General features: G+C 48.9%; 1 protein-coding gene across 1 annotated transcript in view; it reads right to left on the minus strand.

Moving 5' to 3' along the window:
- LOC137334324 (E3 ubiquitin-protein ligase RNF123) overlaps positions 1-17,222 on the minus strand; it is a 370,362-nt gene that overhangs the window by 15,087 nt on the left and 338,053 nt on the right. Inside the window, exon 37 of the mRNA XM_067999016.1 lies at positions 13,747-13,841. Within this exon, the coding sequence (XP_067855117.1) occupies positions 13,747-13,841 (95 nt within the window). The remainder of the gene's footprint in view (positions 1-13,746; positions 13,842-17,222) is intronic.

Consider the following 17,222-nt stretch of genomic DNA (forward strand, 5'->3'; position numbering starts at 1 on the left):
CCCTGTTTGGCAGGGAACGGTACGACGGGGCCCTGTTTGGCAGGGAACGGTACGACGGGGCCCTGTTTGACAGGGAACGGTACGACGGGGCCCTGTTTGACAGGGATTGGTACGACGGGGCCCTGTTTAGCAAGGAATGGTACGACGGGGCCCTGTTTGGCAAGGAATGGTACGACGGGGCCCTGTTTGGCAGGGAATGGTACGACGGGGCCCTGTTTGGCAGGGAATGGTACGACGGGGCCCTGTTTGGCAGGGATTGGTACGACGGGGCCCTGTTTGACAGGGATTGGTACGACGGGGCCCTGTTTGACAGGGAATGGTACGACGGGGCCCTGTTTGACAGGGAATGGTACGACGGGGCCCTGTTTGACAGGGATTGGTACGACGGGGCCCTGTTTGACAGGGATTGGTACGACGGGGCCCTGTTTGGCAGGGAATGTTACGACGGGGCCCTGTTTGGCAGGGAATGGTACGACGGGGCCCTGTTTGACAGGGATTGGTACGACGGGGCCCTGTTTAGCCTGCAGTCGTGTATGGTGCTGAAGGGTTGGGGGAGTGGATGGAGTCTGAGACAAAGAAGAACAAACAATGCTGAATCTTTCGGACTCGCTCCGCTGATGCTGCATGGTAAGGGAGTTCCTTACTTGTATCTGTGAGTAACTCCATAAACAGATTCACCCACACAGATCATCAAACGCACATTATACACTGGTCTGACTCCTTTTCCTCTCCCGGAGGCATTGAGCTCCTTGGTTAAGTTTCACAAGCCTGGCCATACTCCAGTAGTTCACCTAACTGGCAATTCTTCATTTGTGAACGGTGTTGACAGGCACTCCACTCATTTGACCATGGAGAGCCTCACAGTCAAGCTTGACCCCATCCTCATCCAATGTTCACCCGTGCACAGTTTCCAACAGCAGACAGGGATCAAAAGCAGGAATCTTTGCTGGTTTCTCTTAGCCTAGTGGCTCTGAGGCGCCCTTTACAGTCCTACTGAGAACAGCTAAAGTAGTACAGACAGGGCATCGAACCTGACGTCCTGTACAGTTTCATGCTGCCTTTAAACACAGAACCAGGGGGGAAGCTAAGGTATTGTTATTTAACCAGACCTCAGCTCATTACACAGTGGGGACTCTTTTTAGAAACTAGAATAGGGGGAATGCTGATTACTGATCAGGGAGAAGGGATGAGAAGGGATTCGGAAGGCATTTTAGCCTTTGCCCTGTGACGGTGCCAATGCTGATGGAGCAGGAAGTGGAGTTGGTGTCTACGGGGGTCATTTTCTGAGCATGTGCCAGCGAACCTGCTTCAAAGGATGGAAAATCCTGGGCATTTTCCAACTGGCAGCAGGCAAGGTTCCTTGCCACGGGTGCTTACATGTACTGCCTTTCTGGATAGGCAATGGTGCGTGGCACAAAAGGAGGGCATCTAAGAAAGAAGAGAGTGAAAGGAAGTAGTGCGAGCTGACGGGAGACCGGCAGAACTCCTTTCTAGCCATCAGATGTCACAACGCTCTTCCCTGCAGAACGTCAAGTCCTGAGAGTGGAGGACCCGAGTGAAATGGGAGAACGTTAATAATACATGAAGTCCAACAGGAATTGCTGCCAAAATACAGGCGGAAGGTAAGGCCGGAATCCTGAAGTGGTAAAACTGACCGAGGAGATTCAGTCAGTGATTGCTGGCAGTATAATACACTGGTAAGGGAAAGTAGGGGGAGCTCTGCATTACATCTTACCTGAGAGGGGTTGCAGCAGTCGGTGGTGGAGAAAATAATAAGATAGACAAATTTCGTATTAAAAGAAGTAGGTGAGGAAATTACAGATGTTCCAGTCATGATCTTCCAAAACTCTCTCAATTCAGGAATTGTCCTCTTGGATTGGAAAATTACCAATGTCTCTCCATTATTTAAGAAAGGTAGGAGAGGTAAAGCAGGAAAGTATAGGCCTATTAGTCTAATGTCAGTTGTGGGGAAGCGACTAGAATCTGTCATTAAAGACATAATGACTGAGCACTTGGACAAATATGAGCTGATCAGAGAGAGAGCAAGCTTGGATTTGTAAAGGGTAAGACATGTCTAATGAACCTAGTTGAATTTTTGGAGGAGGTGACTAACGTGGTAGATAAGGGAGTGTCTATGGATGGTATTTATATGGACTTCCAGAAGGCGTTCGATAAAGTTCCACATGTTAACAAAAATGAGAGTGCATGGAATTGGAGGCAACCTATTGACATGGGTAGGGAATTGGTTAAGAGGTAGGAGACAGAGAGTAGGGATAATGGGTATGTATTCAAATTAGCAGGTGACGACTACTGGTGTCCCGCAGGGATCTGTACTGGGGCCTCAGCTTTTCACTAAATGGCTGAGATGGAGGAATAGAGAGCAGTGTATCTAAGTTTGCTGATGACACTAAGTTAGATGGTGCAGTAAATAGTGTAGATGGGAGCAGAAAGTTGCAAAGGGACATTGAGAGATTAAGTGATTGGGCAAAACTGTGTCAGATGGAGTTCAATGTGGGGAAATGTGAGGTCATTCACTTTGGACCTAAGAAAGATAGATCAGAGTATTTTCTAAATGGCGAGAAGCTAGGAACTGTGGAGGAGCAGAGAGATTTAGGGTCCAAGTACAGAAGCCAATAAAAGCTAGTGGACAGGTACAAAAAATAATGTAAAAGGCTAATGGAATGTTGGCCTTTATCCAAAAGGGGCTGGAATATAAAGGGGTGGAAGTTATATTAGTTATATAAATCTCTGGTTAGACTCCATTTAGAGTACTGCATTCAGGCAGTGCATTCCAGATCATAACTCGCCGTGTAAGAGTTCTCCTCATCTCGTCTCTGGTTCTTTTGCCAATTACCATAAATCTGTGTCCTCTGGTTACTGACTCGTCTACCACTGGAAACAGTTTCTCCTTATTTACTCTATCAAAACCCTTCATGATTTTGAATACCTCTATTAAAATTGCCCTTAACCTTCTCTGCTCTAAAAAGACTTGCATTTATATAGTGCCTTTCATGACCTCAGGACATCCCAAAGCGCTTCACAGCCAATGAAGTACTTTTGAAGTGCAGTCACTGTTGTAATGTAGGAAACATGGCAAACAATTTGCATACAGCAAGCTTCCATAAACAGCAATGTGATAACGACCAGATAACCTGTTTTAGTGATGTTGGTTGAGGGATAAATATTGGCCACAACACCGGGAGAACTCCCCTGCTCTTCTTCGAATAGTGCCATTGGATCTTTTACGTCCATCTGAGAGGGCAGACAGGGCCTCGGTTTAACGTCTCATCTGAAAGACGCCACCTCCGACAGTGCAGCGCTCCCTCGGTTCTGGTACTGGGAGTGTCAGCCTGGATTTTGTGTTCAATTCTGGAGTGGGACTTGAACCCACGACCTTTTGACTCAGAGGTGAGAGTGCTACCCAGTGAGCCACGGCTGGCACCCTAAGGAGAACCACCCCAGCTTCTCCAGTCTCTTCTGCACCATCTCCAAGGCCTTGACATCCTTCCTAAAGTGTGGTGCCCAGAATTGGCCACAATACTCCAGCTGGGGCTTAACCAGTGTTTTATAAAGTTTAGCATAAGTTCCTTGCTTTTGTCCTCTATGCCTCTGTTTCTAAAGCCCAGGATTCCATATGCTTTTTTAAACAGCCTTCTCAACTTGTCCTGCCACCTTCAAAGATTTAAGTACATACACCCCCAGGTCTCTCTGTTCCTGCACCCTCTTTAAAATTATATCATTGAGTTGAGAATGATTTAGAAATCTGGAACACTCTCCCCCAAAAAGCTGTTGAGGCTGGGGGTCAATTGAAAGTTTCACAATCGAGATTGATATATTTTTGTTAGGTAAGGGTATTAAGGAGGGTAGATGGAGTTAAGATACAGATCAGCCATGGTCTAACTGAACAGCATAAGATGCTCAAGGGGCTGAATGGCCTCCTCCCGCTCCTATGTTCCTACCTAGTCTCTGTTCCAGTAACGGGATGAGCAGGTACACGTAAACGGAAAGACTACGAGCAATGCTAGCTTCATTTGCAGATTGGACTGAGAGGACCAAGGGACCCTGCATCCACTTCAGCAGGGACAGCTGATCGACTAATGGAGGTTTTTATTTGGTTTTACTGGCACTTTAAAATATCTTTCTTCCTACTTACAATCCATGATATACAATGAAGATCAATCTGGTTAGATACTGCTTGTGACAAATGACCACATTAACAATCATTTAACAGATGATCTATAACTGAAAGGATGTAGCTCTGCAGTTTTGCTGATGGATAACACACCAATACACCGGGCCCTTGTATCTAATTGTTGTTGACATATTTTGTTGCCTTTCCCTATTGCTCTGTTACAACCACTTAGTACCACACATCCATCAGCAACGCAAAGGGCAGCAAACACTGCCACCACTAAGAGGGGCATTCAAGGCAGACAGGCAACCTGCCTGGGGCACGCAAGCTGGCAGCTGAGAGCTGGGTTGATTCACACTCTCAGTCTGCTTCCCTCCTTCCCCAAGCTGCTTCCCCAGCTGTCAACAGTAACAACTTGCATTTATATAGCGCCTTTATTGTAGTAAAACATCCCAAGGCGCTTCACAGGAGTGTAATCAGACATAAATTGACACCGAGCCACGTAAGGAAATATTAGGACAGGTGACCAAACCCTTTTCAAAGAGGTAGGTTTTAATCAGCATCGTAAAGGAGGAGAGAGAGGTAGAGAGCGGAGAGGTTTAGGGAGGGAATTCCAGTACTTCGGGCCTAGACAGCTGAAGGCACGGCCGCTAATGGTGGAGTGAAGGGAATGGGGATGCGCAAGAGGCCAGAATTGGAGGAGCGCTGAGATTTCGGAGAGTTGTAGGGCTGGAGGAAGTTACAGAGATAGGGAGGGGCGAGGCCATGGAGGGATTTGAAAACAAGGATGAGAATTTTTAAATCAAGGCATTCCCGGACTGGGAGCCAATGTAGATCAGCATTCACAGGTGTTTAGGGTGAACAGGACTTACTGAGAGTTAGGAAACGGGCAGCAGAGTTTTGGATGAGCTCAAGATTGTGGAGGGTGTTAGATGGAGGGCCGGCCAGGAGAGCATTGGAATAGTCGAGTCTGGAGGTAACAAAAGGTATGGATGACGGTTTCAGCAGCAAATAGGTTGATGCAGAGGCGGAGACGGAGGTGGACCAGCTGAGACTTAGGGCCCAATGCATGGAAGTAAACGCATCTGACCATTCTAAGCCACTAAACCATTGGCCCAGGGCCAACCCCATAAACGGATAACCTAACTAGTTGGGAGGGTCCGAAGGGAGCTGAACCAAATTCTGTCGCGTTTCTAATTGAAGTTATTGGACAACTCGATCTGCTTCAGGACATCCACAGGCTCAACACCAACTTTGTCGAATACCAGGGAACTAATGGCAGATATTGGTCAAAATAAAAACTGGACCACAACAAAAAGGGACTGACTCCAGGGAGAATCCAAGAGCAGAATGAGAGCCAAAGGAAGGCCAGGACTTTATACTTATCAATTAAAGCTGCTGACATCCCTGATGCTTAGATTGGTTTCACCTCTGCTTAAAATACTCTCTACATCATCCGTGAGATAAGGAACAGAACGGGTCTCTACCCTGTGTGCTCTGAGCACAACGTCAAAGTACACTATGGCCCTACACAGCTCTGAGATCAGGGCACGATACATTTCACTCGACTGTCTCAGAAAAGAGTCGATTGGTGACCCAAAATACATGGCTCCCATCCTCCAGTGGAAAGTAAACACCATTACAAGAGCTTGCAGCCTGATTAGTTATAACCTTGGGAGCAGTAACAGTCTTCTCCCCTCCCCACTATCTCAGTCACAAATGCTGTCTAAATGGAACAGGTTGTGGGCTAAGAACAGCAGAAAGAACTATAACTCTCTTTTACACAATCCTCGTCCACCATTCCTCAGTAACTAGCCATGTGTGCAGAGTACTGAGACATAACAGTCAAGGACAAGATAAGTCCATCGGCCCACTGAAGTTCCTAACTCCACTGGCATTCTGAATGCCCCATTACCTGCTAGATTATTCCAAACATTAATCAACCCTTTAAGAAAAGAAGTTCCTTCCAATATTGGTTTTGAATTTAATTCCTGTGACCTCTGCTCCTACTCAAATTGACTTACTTTAAAGTCCTATTCTTGGTTTGCCTTATTCATACCGTTACTAACTCATGTACCTCATTGAGGCCTCCCCACAGCTGCTTCCTCTGCTTTAATGTTGGGTTGAGGGATAAATATCGGTCAGGACACCGGGAGAACACTCCTGCTCATTTGAATTGCACCGTGGGATCTTTTATGGCCACCTGAGGGGGCAAGTTTAATGTCTCATCTGAAAGACGGCGTCACCGACAGTGCAACACTCCGTCAGCACTGCACTGGGAGTGTCAGCCTGGATTACGTGCTCAAGCCTCTGGAGTGGGACTTGACTCCATGACCATCTGACTCAGAGGCAAGGATCCTACCACCGGGCCACAGCTGACACAATAGGACTGATTTCACAAATGCACATGACGGATGAGAAGCCTGATCTACCAACCATGCGTAGAATAAATTACAACACGATAACAGGCCATTGGCTCCACCGGTCCGTGATGGTGTTTATCCCCCACACAAGCAGTAACCCTAATCCCATGTGCCAACCCTGTTCCCATATCCCCTTCTCCCCCTTTCCTTCAAACAACCATCTAACATAAGCAACATCACAGCTATTATCTCACTGAATTTATCGGATTTTGCTGTGCACAAATTGGCTGCCGAATTCCTACATTGCAACAGTGACTATACTTCAAAAGTACTACGCTGGCTGTAAAACGCTGGGCTCCGGCGCTCCCACCGGTAGGGGTGCTCATACACTGGGCTCCGGCGCTCCCACCGGTGGCAGTGCTCGTACACTGGGCTCCAGCGTTCCCACCAGTAAGTGTTCATACACTGGGCTCCAGTGTTCGTCCCGGTAACAGTGTTCGTACACTGGGCTCCAGTGTTCCCGCCAGTAAGTGTTCATACACTGGGCTCCAGTGTTCGTCCCGGTAACAGTGTTTGTACACTGGGCTCCAGTGTTCCGGCTAGTAAGAGTGTTCAGTAGCAGTGTTCGTACACCGGGTTCCAGTGTTCCCGCCGGGAGCAGTGTTCGTACACCGGGTTCCAGTGTTCCCGCCGGGAGCAGCGTTCGTACACCGGGTTCCAGTGTTCCCGCCGGGAGCAGCGTTCGTACACCGGGTTCCAGTGTTCCCGCCTGGAGCAGCGTTCGTACACCGGGTTCCAGTGTTCCCGCCTGGAGCACCGTTCGTACACCGGGTTCCAGTGTTCCCGCCTGGAGCAGCGTTCGTACACCGGGTTCCAGTGTTCCCGCCTGGAGCACCGTTCGTACACCGGGTTCCAGTGTTCCCGCCGGGAGCAGCGTTCGTACACCGGGTTCCAGTGTTCCCGCCGGGAGCAGCGTTCCCACACCGGGCTCCAGTGTTCCCGCCTGGAGCAGCGTTCGTACACCGGGCTCCAGTGTTCCCGCCGGGAGCAGCGATCGTACACCGGGCTCCAGTGTTCCCGCCGGGAGCAGCGATCGTACACCGGGCTCCAGTGTTCCCGCCGGGAGCAGTGTTCGTACACCGGGCTCCAGTGTTCCTGCCGGGAGCAGCGTTTGTACACCGGGCTCCAGTGTTCCCGCCGGGAGCAGTGTTTGTACACCGGGCTCCAGTGTTCCCACACCAGGTTCCAGTGTTCCCGCCGGGAGCAGCGTTTGTACACCGGGTTCCAGTGTTCCCGCCGGGAGCAGCGATCGTACACCGGGCTCCAGTGTTCCCGCCGGGAGCAGCGATCGTACACCGGGCTCCAGTGTTCCCGCCGGGAGCAGCGATCGTACACCGGGCTCCAGTGTTCCTGCCGGGAGCAGCGTTTGTACACCGGGCTCCAGTGTTCCCACACCGGGCTCCAGTGTTCCCACACCGGGCTCCAGTGTTCCCGCCGGGAGCAGTGTTTGTACACCGGGCTCCAGTGTTCCCACACCAGGTTCCAGTGTTCCCGCCGGGAGCAGCGTTTGTACACCGGGTTCCAGTGTTCCCGCCGGGAGCAGCGATCGTACACCGGGCTCCAGTGTTCCCGCCGGGAGCAGCGTTCGTACACCGGGCTCCAGTGTTCCCGCCGGGAGCAGCGTTCGTACACCGGGCTCCAGTGTTCCCACACCGGGCTCCAGTGTTCCCGCCGGGAGCAGCGTTCGTACACCGGGCTCCAGTGTTCCCGCCGGGAGCAGCGTTCGTACACCGGGCTCCAGTGTTCCCACACCGGGCTCCAGTGTTCCCACACCGGGCTCCAGTGTTCCCGCCGGGAGCAGTGTTTGTACACCGGGTTCCAGTGTTCCCGCCGGGAGCAACGTTCGTACACCGGGTTCCAGTGTTCCCGCCTGGAGCAGTGTTTGTACACCGGGTTCCAGTGTTCCCGCCGGGAGCAGCGATCGTACACCGGGCTCCAGTGTTCCCGCTGGGAGCAGCGTTCGTACACCGGGCTCCAGTGTTCCCACACCGGGCTCCAGTGTTCCCACCGGGAGCAGTGTTCGTACACCGGGCTCCAGTGTTCCCACACCGGGCTCCAGTGTTCCCACCGGGAGCAGTGTTCGTACACCGGGCTCCAGTGTTCCCACACCGGGCTCCAGTGTTCGTACACCGGGCTCCAGTGTTCCCACACCGGGCTCCAGTGTTCCCACACCGGGCTCCAGTGTTCCCACCGGGAGCAGTGTTCGTACACCGTAGTCCACCATTCTTGCTACGCATTCCAATATTCCACTGGCTTTTTTAACTGGCTGTTACGACACTATGTAAGCACTGTCAGTATCGAGTCTATTACTCCCTCCAGACTTCCTTCCCAGTCTCCCCATTCTGATCCTGTTCCATTCATTGTGAGCTTACCTCGCTCATCGCTATCAGCTGCTGCTCAGCTCCTCCAGCCCAGTGATAGTTAAACGTTCAGCCTCAGTCCTTGCTCCTGCTGCTGATTTTCAATCTCCTCTCCCTTTACGTATCCTACTGGGCTGTCTCTGATTCTAAAGCAGCAGTGAGTATCTGACCTGAAGTCAGGACAGTTTAATTTTTAATATTTCAATGCTGCAGGGGAAAAGCAACAGCTGCTACAGGGCTGCTGCTGAGCCCAATGCCGCAGGTCTTCGGAGAAATTGCTCTGCTGGGAGAGAAACTACGCAGGAGAGACCTGAGGGAGGATGCAGTCTGAGTGCTTTGGGACAGTCAGATCAGTTTTTACACTGTGTAGCTCGATTACTGTGCAGCTTGATTACTCCACAGTTTGATTAACAAGAAATGGCGCTGCAGTAATCAAACTGTGGAGTAATCAAACAGCAGTAATGAAGCTGTGCAGTAATCAAACTGTGCAGTATAAAAACTGATGGGTGTTTAACAAACAAGAAATGGTGCTGCATTAAATAATCAGTACAGTTTTTATACTGCGCAGTTTCATTTACTGCACTGCTTGATTTACTGCAGTTTGATTAACAAGCAAGAAATGGCTGTGCAGTATCAAACTGCAGTATAAAAACTGATCTGATTAACAAACAAGAAATGGCGCTGCATTAAATAATCAGATCGGTTTTTATACTACCCAGTTACTACACAGCTTAATTACTGCAGCGTCATTTCTTGTTGGTTATAAAGTCAGATCAGTTTTTATACTGGAGTGTTTGATTACTCCAGTTTGATCAAACTGCAGAGTTTGGTTTGATTACTGCAGTTTGATTACTGCACAGTCTGATTAACAAACAAGAAATGGCAATGGAGTAATCAAACTGTGCAGTATAAAAACTGATCTGATTGTTTAACAAACAAGAAATGGCGCTGCATTAAATATTCAGATCAGTTTTTATACTGCACAGTTTGATTATTTGAAGAGTTTGGTTTGATTCCTTCAGTTTGATTACTAGTTTGGTTACTGCACAGCCTGATTACTACACAACTTGATTACTGCGCAGCTTCATTAAAAAACAAGAAATGGCGCTGCAGCTTGATTACTCCACAGTTTCATTAATATATAGTTTGATTACAATGATTTGATTACTCCACAGCTTGATTTGCCGCACAGCTTGTTTTTTGCTTTGTTCTTGCTTCACAATTATTTCTGCTCTAAATAAATCCGAACAATTAACTTTAACCTGTATGTACTCATCCTTGTGGATGACTGGACTCTGTGATGGATATTCCACATATTCTCCAATAGGCAGTTTGCTGTGCGAAGAGGCTAAGTTGCAAAATACAACTCTCATGGGCTAGCAGAAATAGAATCAGCATGTAAACAACACCTTGTCCTTCAAACAACCTATAATCTGATTAACCTGGAACTAAAGGCTACCAGACTTTGATCCAGACATACTGGCCACAAAATTTACAGGGGGTGGTGGGGGGGGGGGTGTGGTTTAGTGGCCAGGTAACCCGAAAATACGGGTAACGTGGAGGTCCTGCCGAGTTTAACGGCAGAACCTCATAGGAATATTTTACATCTGTTTCCCGGCCAGCGGCCGACCAGATTGAGACGTTGGCTGTCAGCGGGAAGGCCTACACTGGTGGACCACAGCTGGGGAGCGGAGAGGAGGGAGGGAGTCATAGCGGGGGGTGTGTGTTGATGAGATCACGGGTTGGAGATGGGTTGGCGGATCATGGTCCGGTGGGGTGGAGAGCATTCCTGCTCCTCCTGGCCCAGAGGCAGTGCTGGAAAAGCACTCACCTGCTGGATCTGGCTGTTCAGCTGACGGGTTTCCCGAGCCCTGGGAAACCTGTTCTGCTGCTGTTAAATGTCTGCTAAAATTTGAGGCCGCAACCTCATTAACATATTTAAATTACTGACCTGGCTGTGGAGAGCAGGCGAGTCGACCACCCCCACCTCCATTAGAAATGGAAGTGAGCGTGTTGTGGTCGGGTATCCGATTTTAAAAATTTTAACCCCCCCACTGCCTCTCCTCGGGGATTAACATTCCCCTTACTCTGTGCAGCAGACACTGCACTCTTCAAGGAATAGGTTGGACCTAACTTTGTGGTGACCACAACTCAGTACTTTCAACCAGGGGACATGGTTACAGTTAACATTTTTGCCAATACTTTTTCTCTTGTCCAGGGCTCACTGGTACCCCCCTTAAGCAGACACAGTCTCCGACAACCAAACCCAATGTCCTTGTGATGGAAGGAATTAGATATCATAAACAGACCAGCGTGTATCTGAACTTACAGAACAGACTGGGGAGTGCTAGCGAAGGTAAAAAAAAAACCTTTGCAGTTAAAGGGAATTAGAGTTCTTTATGATCGATGTGGTTTTGTGAACCTGGGCTTAAAGCACATTGTCATGGATGGGACATGCTCACAGCCACAACTGGACTAGAGACTGGGGTGGGGGGGATTCTGTGGATGGAGTGGGGATATGCCGGGGGGAGGATACTGAGGATGGAGTGGGGATATGCCGGGGGGAGGGATACTGAGGATGGAGTGGGGATATGCCGGGGGGAGGGATACTGAGGATGGAGTGGGGATATGCCGGGGGGAGGGATACTGAGGATGGAGTGGGGATATGCCGGGGGGAAGGATACTGAGGATGGAGTGGGGATATGCCGGGGGGAGGGATACTGAGGATGGAGTGGGGATATGCCGGGGGGAGGGATAGTGAGGATGGAGTGGGGATATGCCGGGGGGAGGGATAGTGAGGATGGAGTGGGGATATGCCGGGGGGAGGGATAGTGAGGATGGAGTGGGGATATGCCGGGGGGAGGGATAGTGAGGATGGAGTGGGGATATGCCGGGGGAGGATACTGAGGATGGAGTGGGGATATGCCGGGGGAGGGATACTGAGGATGGAGTGGGGATATGCCGGGGGAGGGATACTGAGGATGGAGTGGGGATATGCTGGGGGAGGGATACTGAGGATGGAGTGGGGATATGCTGGGGGAGGGATACTGAGGATGGAGTGGGGATATGCTGGGGGAGGGATACTGAGGATGGAGTGGGGATATGCCGGGGGGATATAGAGGATGGAGTGGGGATATGCCAGGTGGGGGATACTGAGGATAGAGTGGGGCTGCATTTACTGCATTCCTTTTTACCTACAGTATATAAGTGGTGCTGCTCTGACCGTATAATTTTATCTTGTGTGTTAATTTAACATAATCTCCTTGTCATTCAGTGGGGGCTGCCAGCTGTGACTTTGTATTGACTGCAGATAGCAAGAGATCGTTATGCAATCAGAAATCTGATGTGCACGGCACTGGAGGCATTAACCTGAGCCCAAACGAAACCTTCACAACATTGATGGGAATTACGTGATCAAGCAGCTAGGGCATAGATGCAGTAGAGCTAAAAGATGCTGACTCAATACCATTCAAAGGGGAGTGAAGGAGAAAGTGCCTGTGCTGTCAATTATTCATCATGATCCCATTCTCTCAGCACAGGCTCTGTGCGGTCTGCGTGCTGTTTAATTGGAACTGTGCTATCACTTCCAGTCAATCCATCCGAAGGTGACTCGCCTTTGCTTTGGTCAAAGATGGTTAGCTTTTTTTTAAAAAAAAAATCAGATATCTGTCTGAAGAACCAGGGCTTAGAGTGCAGGATACTACCAATGCTGAAATGAGTAGGAGAGGAGATCAGGCAAATCAAGGAGGAATGGTTAGGTGATGCCAGATATTAAGACAAACTAGCAGCAAAAACTGCATCTAACACTACAGCACCCTGTGATACCCTGACTGTCAGATACCAGGACACCCAGCGATACCCTGACTGTCAGATACCAGGACACCCTGTGATACCCTGACTGTCAGATACCAGGACACCCAGCGATACCCTGTATGTCAGATACCAGGACACCCAGCGATACCCTGTATGTCAGATACCAGGACACCCTGTGATACCCTGACTGTCAGATACCAGGACACCCAGCGATACCCTGTATGTCAGATACCAGGACGCCCTGTGATACCCTGACTGCCAGATACCAGGACGCCCTGTGATACCCTGACTGCCAGATACCAGGACACCCAGCGATACCCTGACTGTCAGATACCAGGACGCCCTGTGATACCCTGACTGCCAGATACCAGGACACCCTGTGATACCCTGACTGCCAGATACCAGGACACCCTGACTGTCAGATATCAGGACACCCAGCGATACCCTGTATGTCAGATACCAGGACACCCAGCAATACCCTGACTGTCAGATACCAGGACACCCTGTGTTAAACTCCAGGACAGCCTATGATAACCTGTATTAAACACCAGAAAATACTGGCCATGATGGTATTTAATATCCTTTATAGCCAACCAGCATGGGGCATTACATATCAGATACTTTGTTCAGCAAGCTCTCCAACAAGCCTGAAATTCCCAGGCTTATTCCCAGGTTTATTCCATCCACATGATGCCCTCAAGAATCTGAATAAAGTAGCTTTGAGCTCTGGGAGTAGTTATTACCTGGGATATATTACTTTATTACATTCTTACTGGAGTGCTTGTATTTTCAAATTTGTGAATTTCTGAAATTCTCCATGCCTAACACATTCCAAAATCTGCAAAAGGAACCCAGGAAGCACTGGGGCTACATTCCCAGCCTTTGCTGGCAGTCAAAGCAGGATTCTCGAGAAGCTTCACACTGCTGGTGCCATGACAAGGAAACATTAATAGAACAAGCAACTAACAGGTAATAGAACTGCCTTGTTGTGATGCTCTCTGCAGTTTGTGGTACTCACCAGTGCAGTAGCAGCAGCCTGCTTGGATTCGCGGGTCAGATAGGAGAGCAGGCGTTCAACCTTCCCCAGCTCCTCTAGACTGATATGATCTGGGTCTGTAGAGGAGGAAACACAGGTACATTCAGTCACACGGTTATCCTGAAACAAATCATATATAAAGCAATCTGCACATGAGACAGTCCTGTTACAGCAGCAAGCCCCACAGCTTTAAATTTCCAAATGTCTCATTTTAATGTGGTTTCAATGGCTGGTCACCTAAGGTTGTGCTAATGGTCAGTGTGAAGTCTGGTACAGTGTGGGTAATGGTCAGAGTGAGGTCCGGTACAGTGTGGGTAATGGTCAGTGAGGTCTGGTACAGTGTGGGTAATGGTCAGTGAGGTCTGGTACAGTGTGGGTAATGGTCAGAGTGAGGTCTGGTACAGTGTGGGTAATGGTAAGAGTGAGGTCTGGTACAGTGTGGGTAATGGTCAGTGTGAGGTCTGGTACAGTGTGGGTAATGGTCAGAGTGAGGTCTGGTACAGTGCGGGTAATGGTCAGTGTGAGGTCTGGTACAGTGTGGGTAATGATCAGAGTGAGGTCTGGTACAGTGTGGGTAATGGTCAGAGTGAGGTCTGGTACAGTGTGGGTAATGGTCAGAGTGAGGTCTGGTACAGTGTGGGTAATGGTCAGAGTGATGTCTGGTACAGTGTGGGTAATGGTCAGAGTGAGGTCTGGTACAGTGTGGGTAATGGTCAGTGTGAGGTCTGGTACAGTGTGGGTAATGGTCAGAGTGAGGTCTGGTACAGTGTGGGTAATGGTCAGAGTGAGGTCTGGTACAGTGTGGGTAATGGTCAGAGTGAGGTCTGGTACAGTGTGGGTAATGGTCAGAGTGAGGTCTGGTACAGTGTGGGTAATGGTCAGAATGAGGTCTGGTACAGTGTGGGTAATGGTCAGAGTGAGGTCTGGTACAGTGTGGGTAATGGTCAGAGTGAGGTCTGGTACAGTGTGGGTAATGGTCAGTGAGGTCTGGTACAGTGTGGGTAATGGTCAGTGAGAGGTCTGGTACAGTGTGGGTAATGGTCAGTGAGGTCTGGTACAGTGTGGGTAATGGTCAGTGAGGTCTGGTACAGTGCGGGTAATGGTCAGTGTGAGGTCTGGTACAGTGCGGGTAATGGTCAGTGTGAGGTCTGGTACAGTGCGGGTAATGGTCAGAGTGAGGTCTGGTACAGTGCGGGTAATGGTCAGTGTGAGGTCTGGTACAGTGCGGGTAATGGTCAGTGTGAGGTCTGGTACAGTGCGGGTAATGGTCAGAGTGAGGTCTGGTACAGTGTGGGTAATGGTCAGTGAGGTCTGGTACAGTGCGGGTAATGGTCAGTGAGGTTTGGTACAGTGCGGGTAATGGTCAGTGAGGTTTGGTACAGTGCGGGTAATGGTCAGTGAGGTCTGGTACAGTGCGGGTAATGGTCAGAGTGAGGTCTGGTACAGTGTGGGTAATGGTCAGTGAGGTCTGGTACAGTGTGGGTAATGGTCAGAGTGAGGTCTGGTACAGTGTGGGTAATGGTCAGAGTGAGGTCTGGTACAGTGTGGGTAATGGTCAGTGAGGTCTGGTACAGTGTGGGTAATGGTCAGTGAGGTCTGGTACAGTGTGGGTAATGGTCAGTGAGGTCTGGTACAGTGTGGGTAATGGTCAGTGAGGTCTGGTACAGCGCAGGTAATGGTTGGACCCCATCTGGAGACTGCATTCAGTTCTGGGCACCGCACCTCAGGAAGGATATATTGGCCTTGGAGGGGGTGCAGCGCTGATTCACCAGATTGATACCGGGGCTGGAGGGTTAAATTATGAGGACAGGTTGCATTGACTAGGCTTGTATTCCCTTGAATATAGAAGATTGAAGGGTGATCTAATTGAGGTGTTTAAGACCTCTATCTCACATTTCATGCTTTCTTGAAATGTGAGATAGATGTCTGATGTTAGAGGATATTTATGGTAAACTGTCTGCGCCTGTTTATTCTGTTCTTGCTATAGGAGCTGCATTCTTTTATAAATATTCTTCTTTGTTTGTTTTCAGTGTTTTGTTGATCCCTTTCTCTGTGCTCCCATTCGTTCCCTTCCTCTGCGCTCCCATTCGTTCCCTTCCTCTGCGCTCCCATTCGTTCCCTTCCTCAGCGCTCCCATTCGTTCCCTTCCTCTGCGCTCCCATTCGTTCCCTTCCTCTGCGCTCCCATTCGTTCCCTTCCTCTGCGCTCCCATTCGTTCCCTTCCTCTGCGCTCCCATTCGTTCCCTTCCTCTGCGCTCCCATTCGTTCCCTTTCTCTTGCACTTTCAATCCTTCCCTTTTTCTCTCACTCGCGATCGTTCCCTTTTGACCCATATTCTCACTCATTCTTTTGCACTCTCATTTGTTACCAATTATTTTTCTCTTCTCTCTTGTTTTTACCACTTTCCTTTCCTGTCATTTGTTCCCTCCTTCCATTTCTTTTTATATGGTCCCTTTCTCCCCTTCTTTGCTCCCTTCTCCCTTCCTCTTCTCTCATTCTAACTGCTTTCCCTTTTCTTCTTCTCTTTCCCTTTCTCCTCTGGTTTGTTCCCTCTTTCCCATTCTCCTGGCTTGTTCTATCCTTCACAATTCTTTTTGCCTATCTCATTCTGTCTCTCTTTGCTCTCAATTTTTGCTATTTTCCCTTTTTCCTCTCGCTCAGCTGTTTTATCTTTCACATTTTTCATTCATTCTTTGCCTCTTTCCATTTCTCCTCTTCTTTCCCTTTCTCTTTTTCTTTCCCTTTGTTCCATTTCCTTCCCTCTCTTGTTTGTTCCTTCTGATTCCCTTTCTCCTCATTTGTTAGGTTTCTCTTTCTCCTCTTCTCTTGTTTGTTTCCTCTATTCCTTTTCTTCTAGTTTGGTCCCTTCATCTTTTGTCCCCATCTCTGATTTTGGGCTCTCCCCAATCCTCTATCCTTTATTCCTTTTGTCTTTGGTCCTCTCTCATCTCCCTATTTTCTTTCTCATTCCTTGCCTCCTTCTCATCTGATGGTGTCTCTTAGTTTTATCCCCTTTAAATTTTCTACTTTTCATTTATTAGCTCTTTTAAAATGAGCACTTGTTTCATTTCTCATTTGCTTCTTCCTGTTGATAGAATTCAGTTCATTATGTTGCTGTGTTTACTTGTTATATAATGATAGCAGTAGTGGCCCATATAATTGATAGGATGTCATAAAATGCTTAGATAGCTCGGTTTCATACTGTAATAGGGAGATAATGAAACTATATTGTTAGTTTAATCACCTGGAGACCTCCTGGAGCATCAGCTCAGACCATTAAGCAGGTGGATATTGATGGAAACCACTGACCCGGGATAGCATGCACGCACGCCCACTCACTTAAACAATTAGATCACCAGGATTTGATAAACTAGCAGTAATATTATGCTTTGCTTTAATGGTATATTAAAAACCTCATTCTCTAAAAGCAGCACCTCAAGTGGATAAGGCCATAAAAG

This window comes from Heptranchias perlo, chromosome 17, assembly GCF_035084215.1.
Source record: "Heptranchias perlo isolate sHepPer1 chromosome 17, sHepPer1.hap1, whole genome shotgun sequence".
In the NCBI taxonomy this organism is placed as follows: Eukaryota; Metazoa; Chordata; class Chondrichthyes; order Hexanchiformes; family Hexanchidae; genus Heptranchias; species Heptranchias perlo.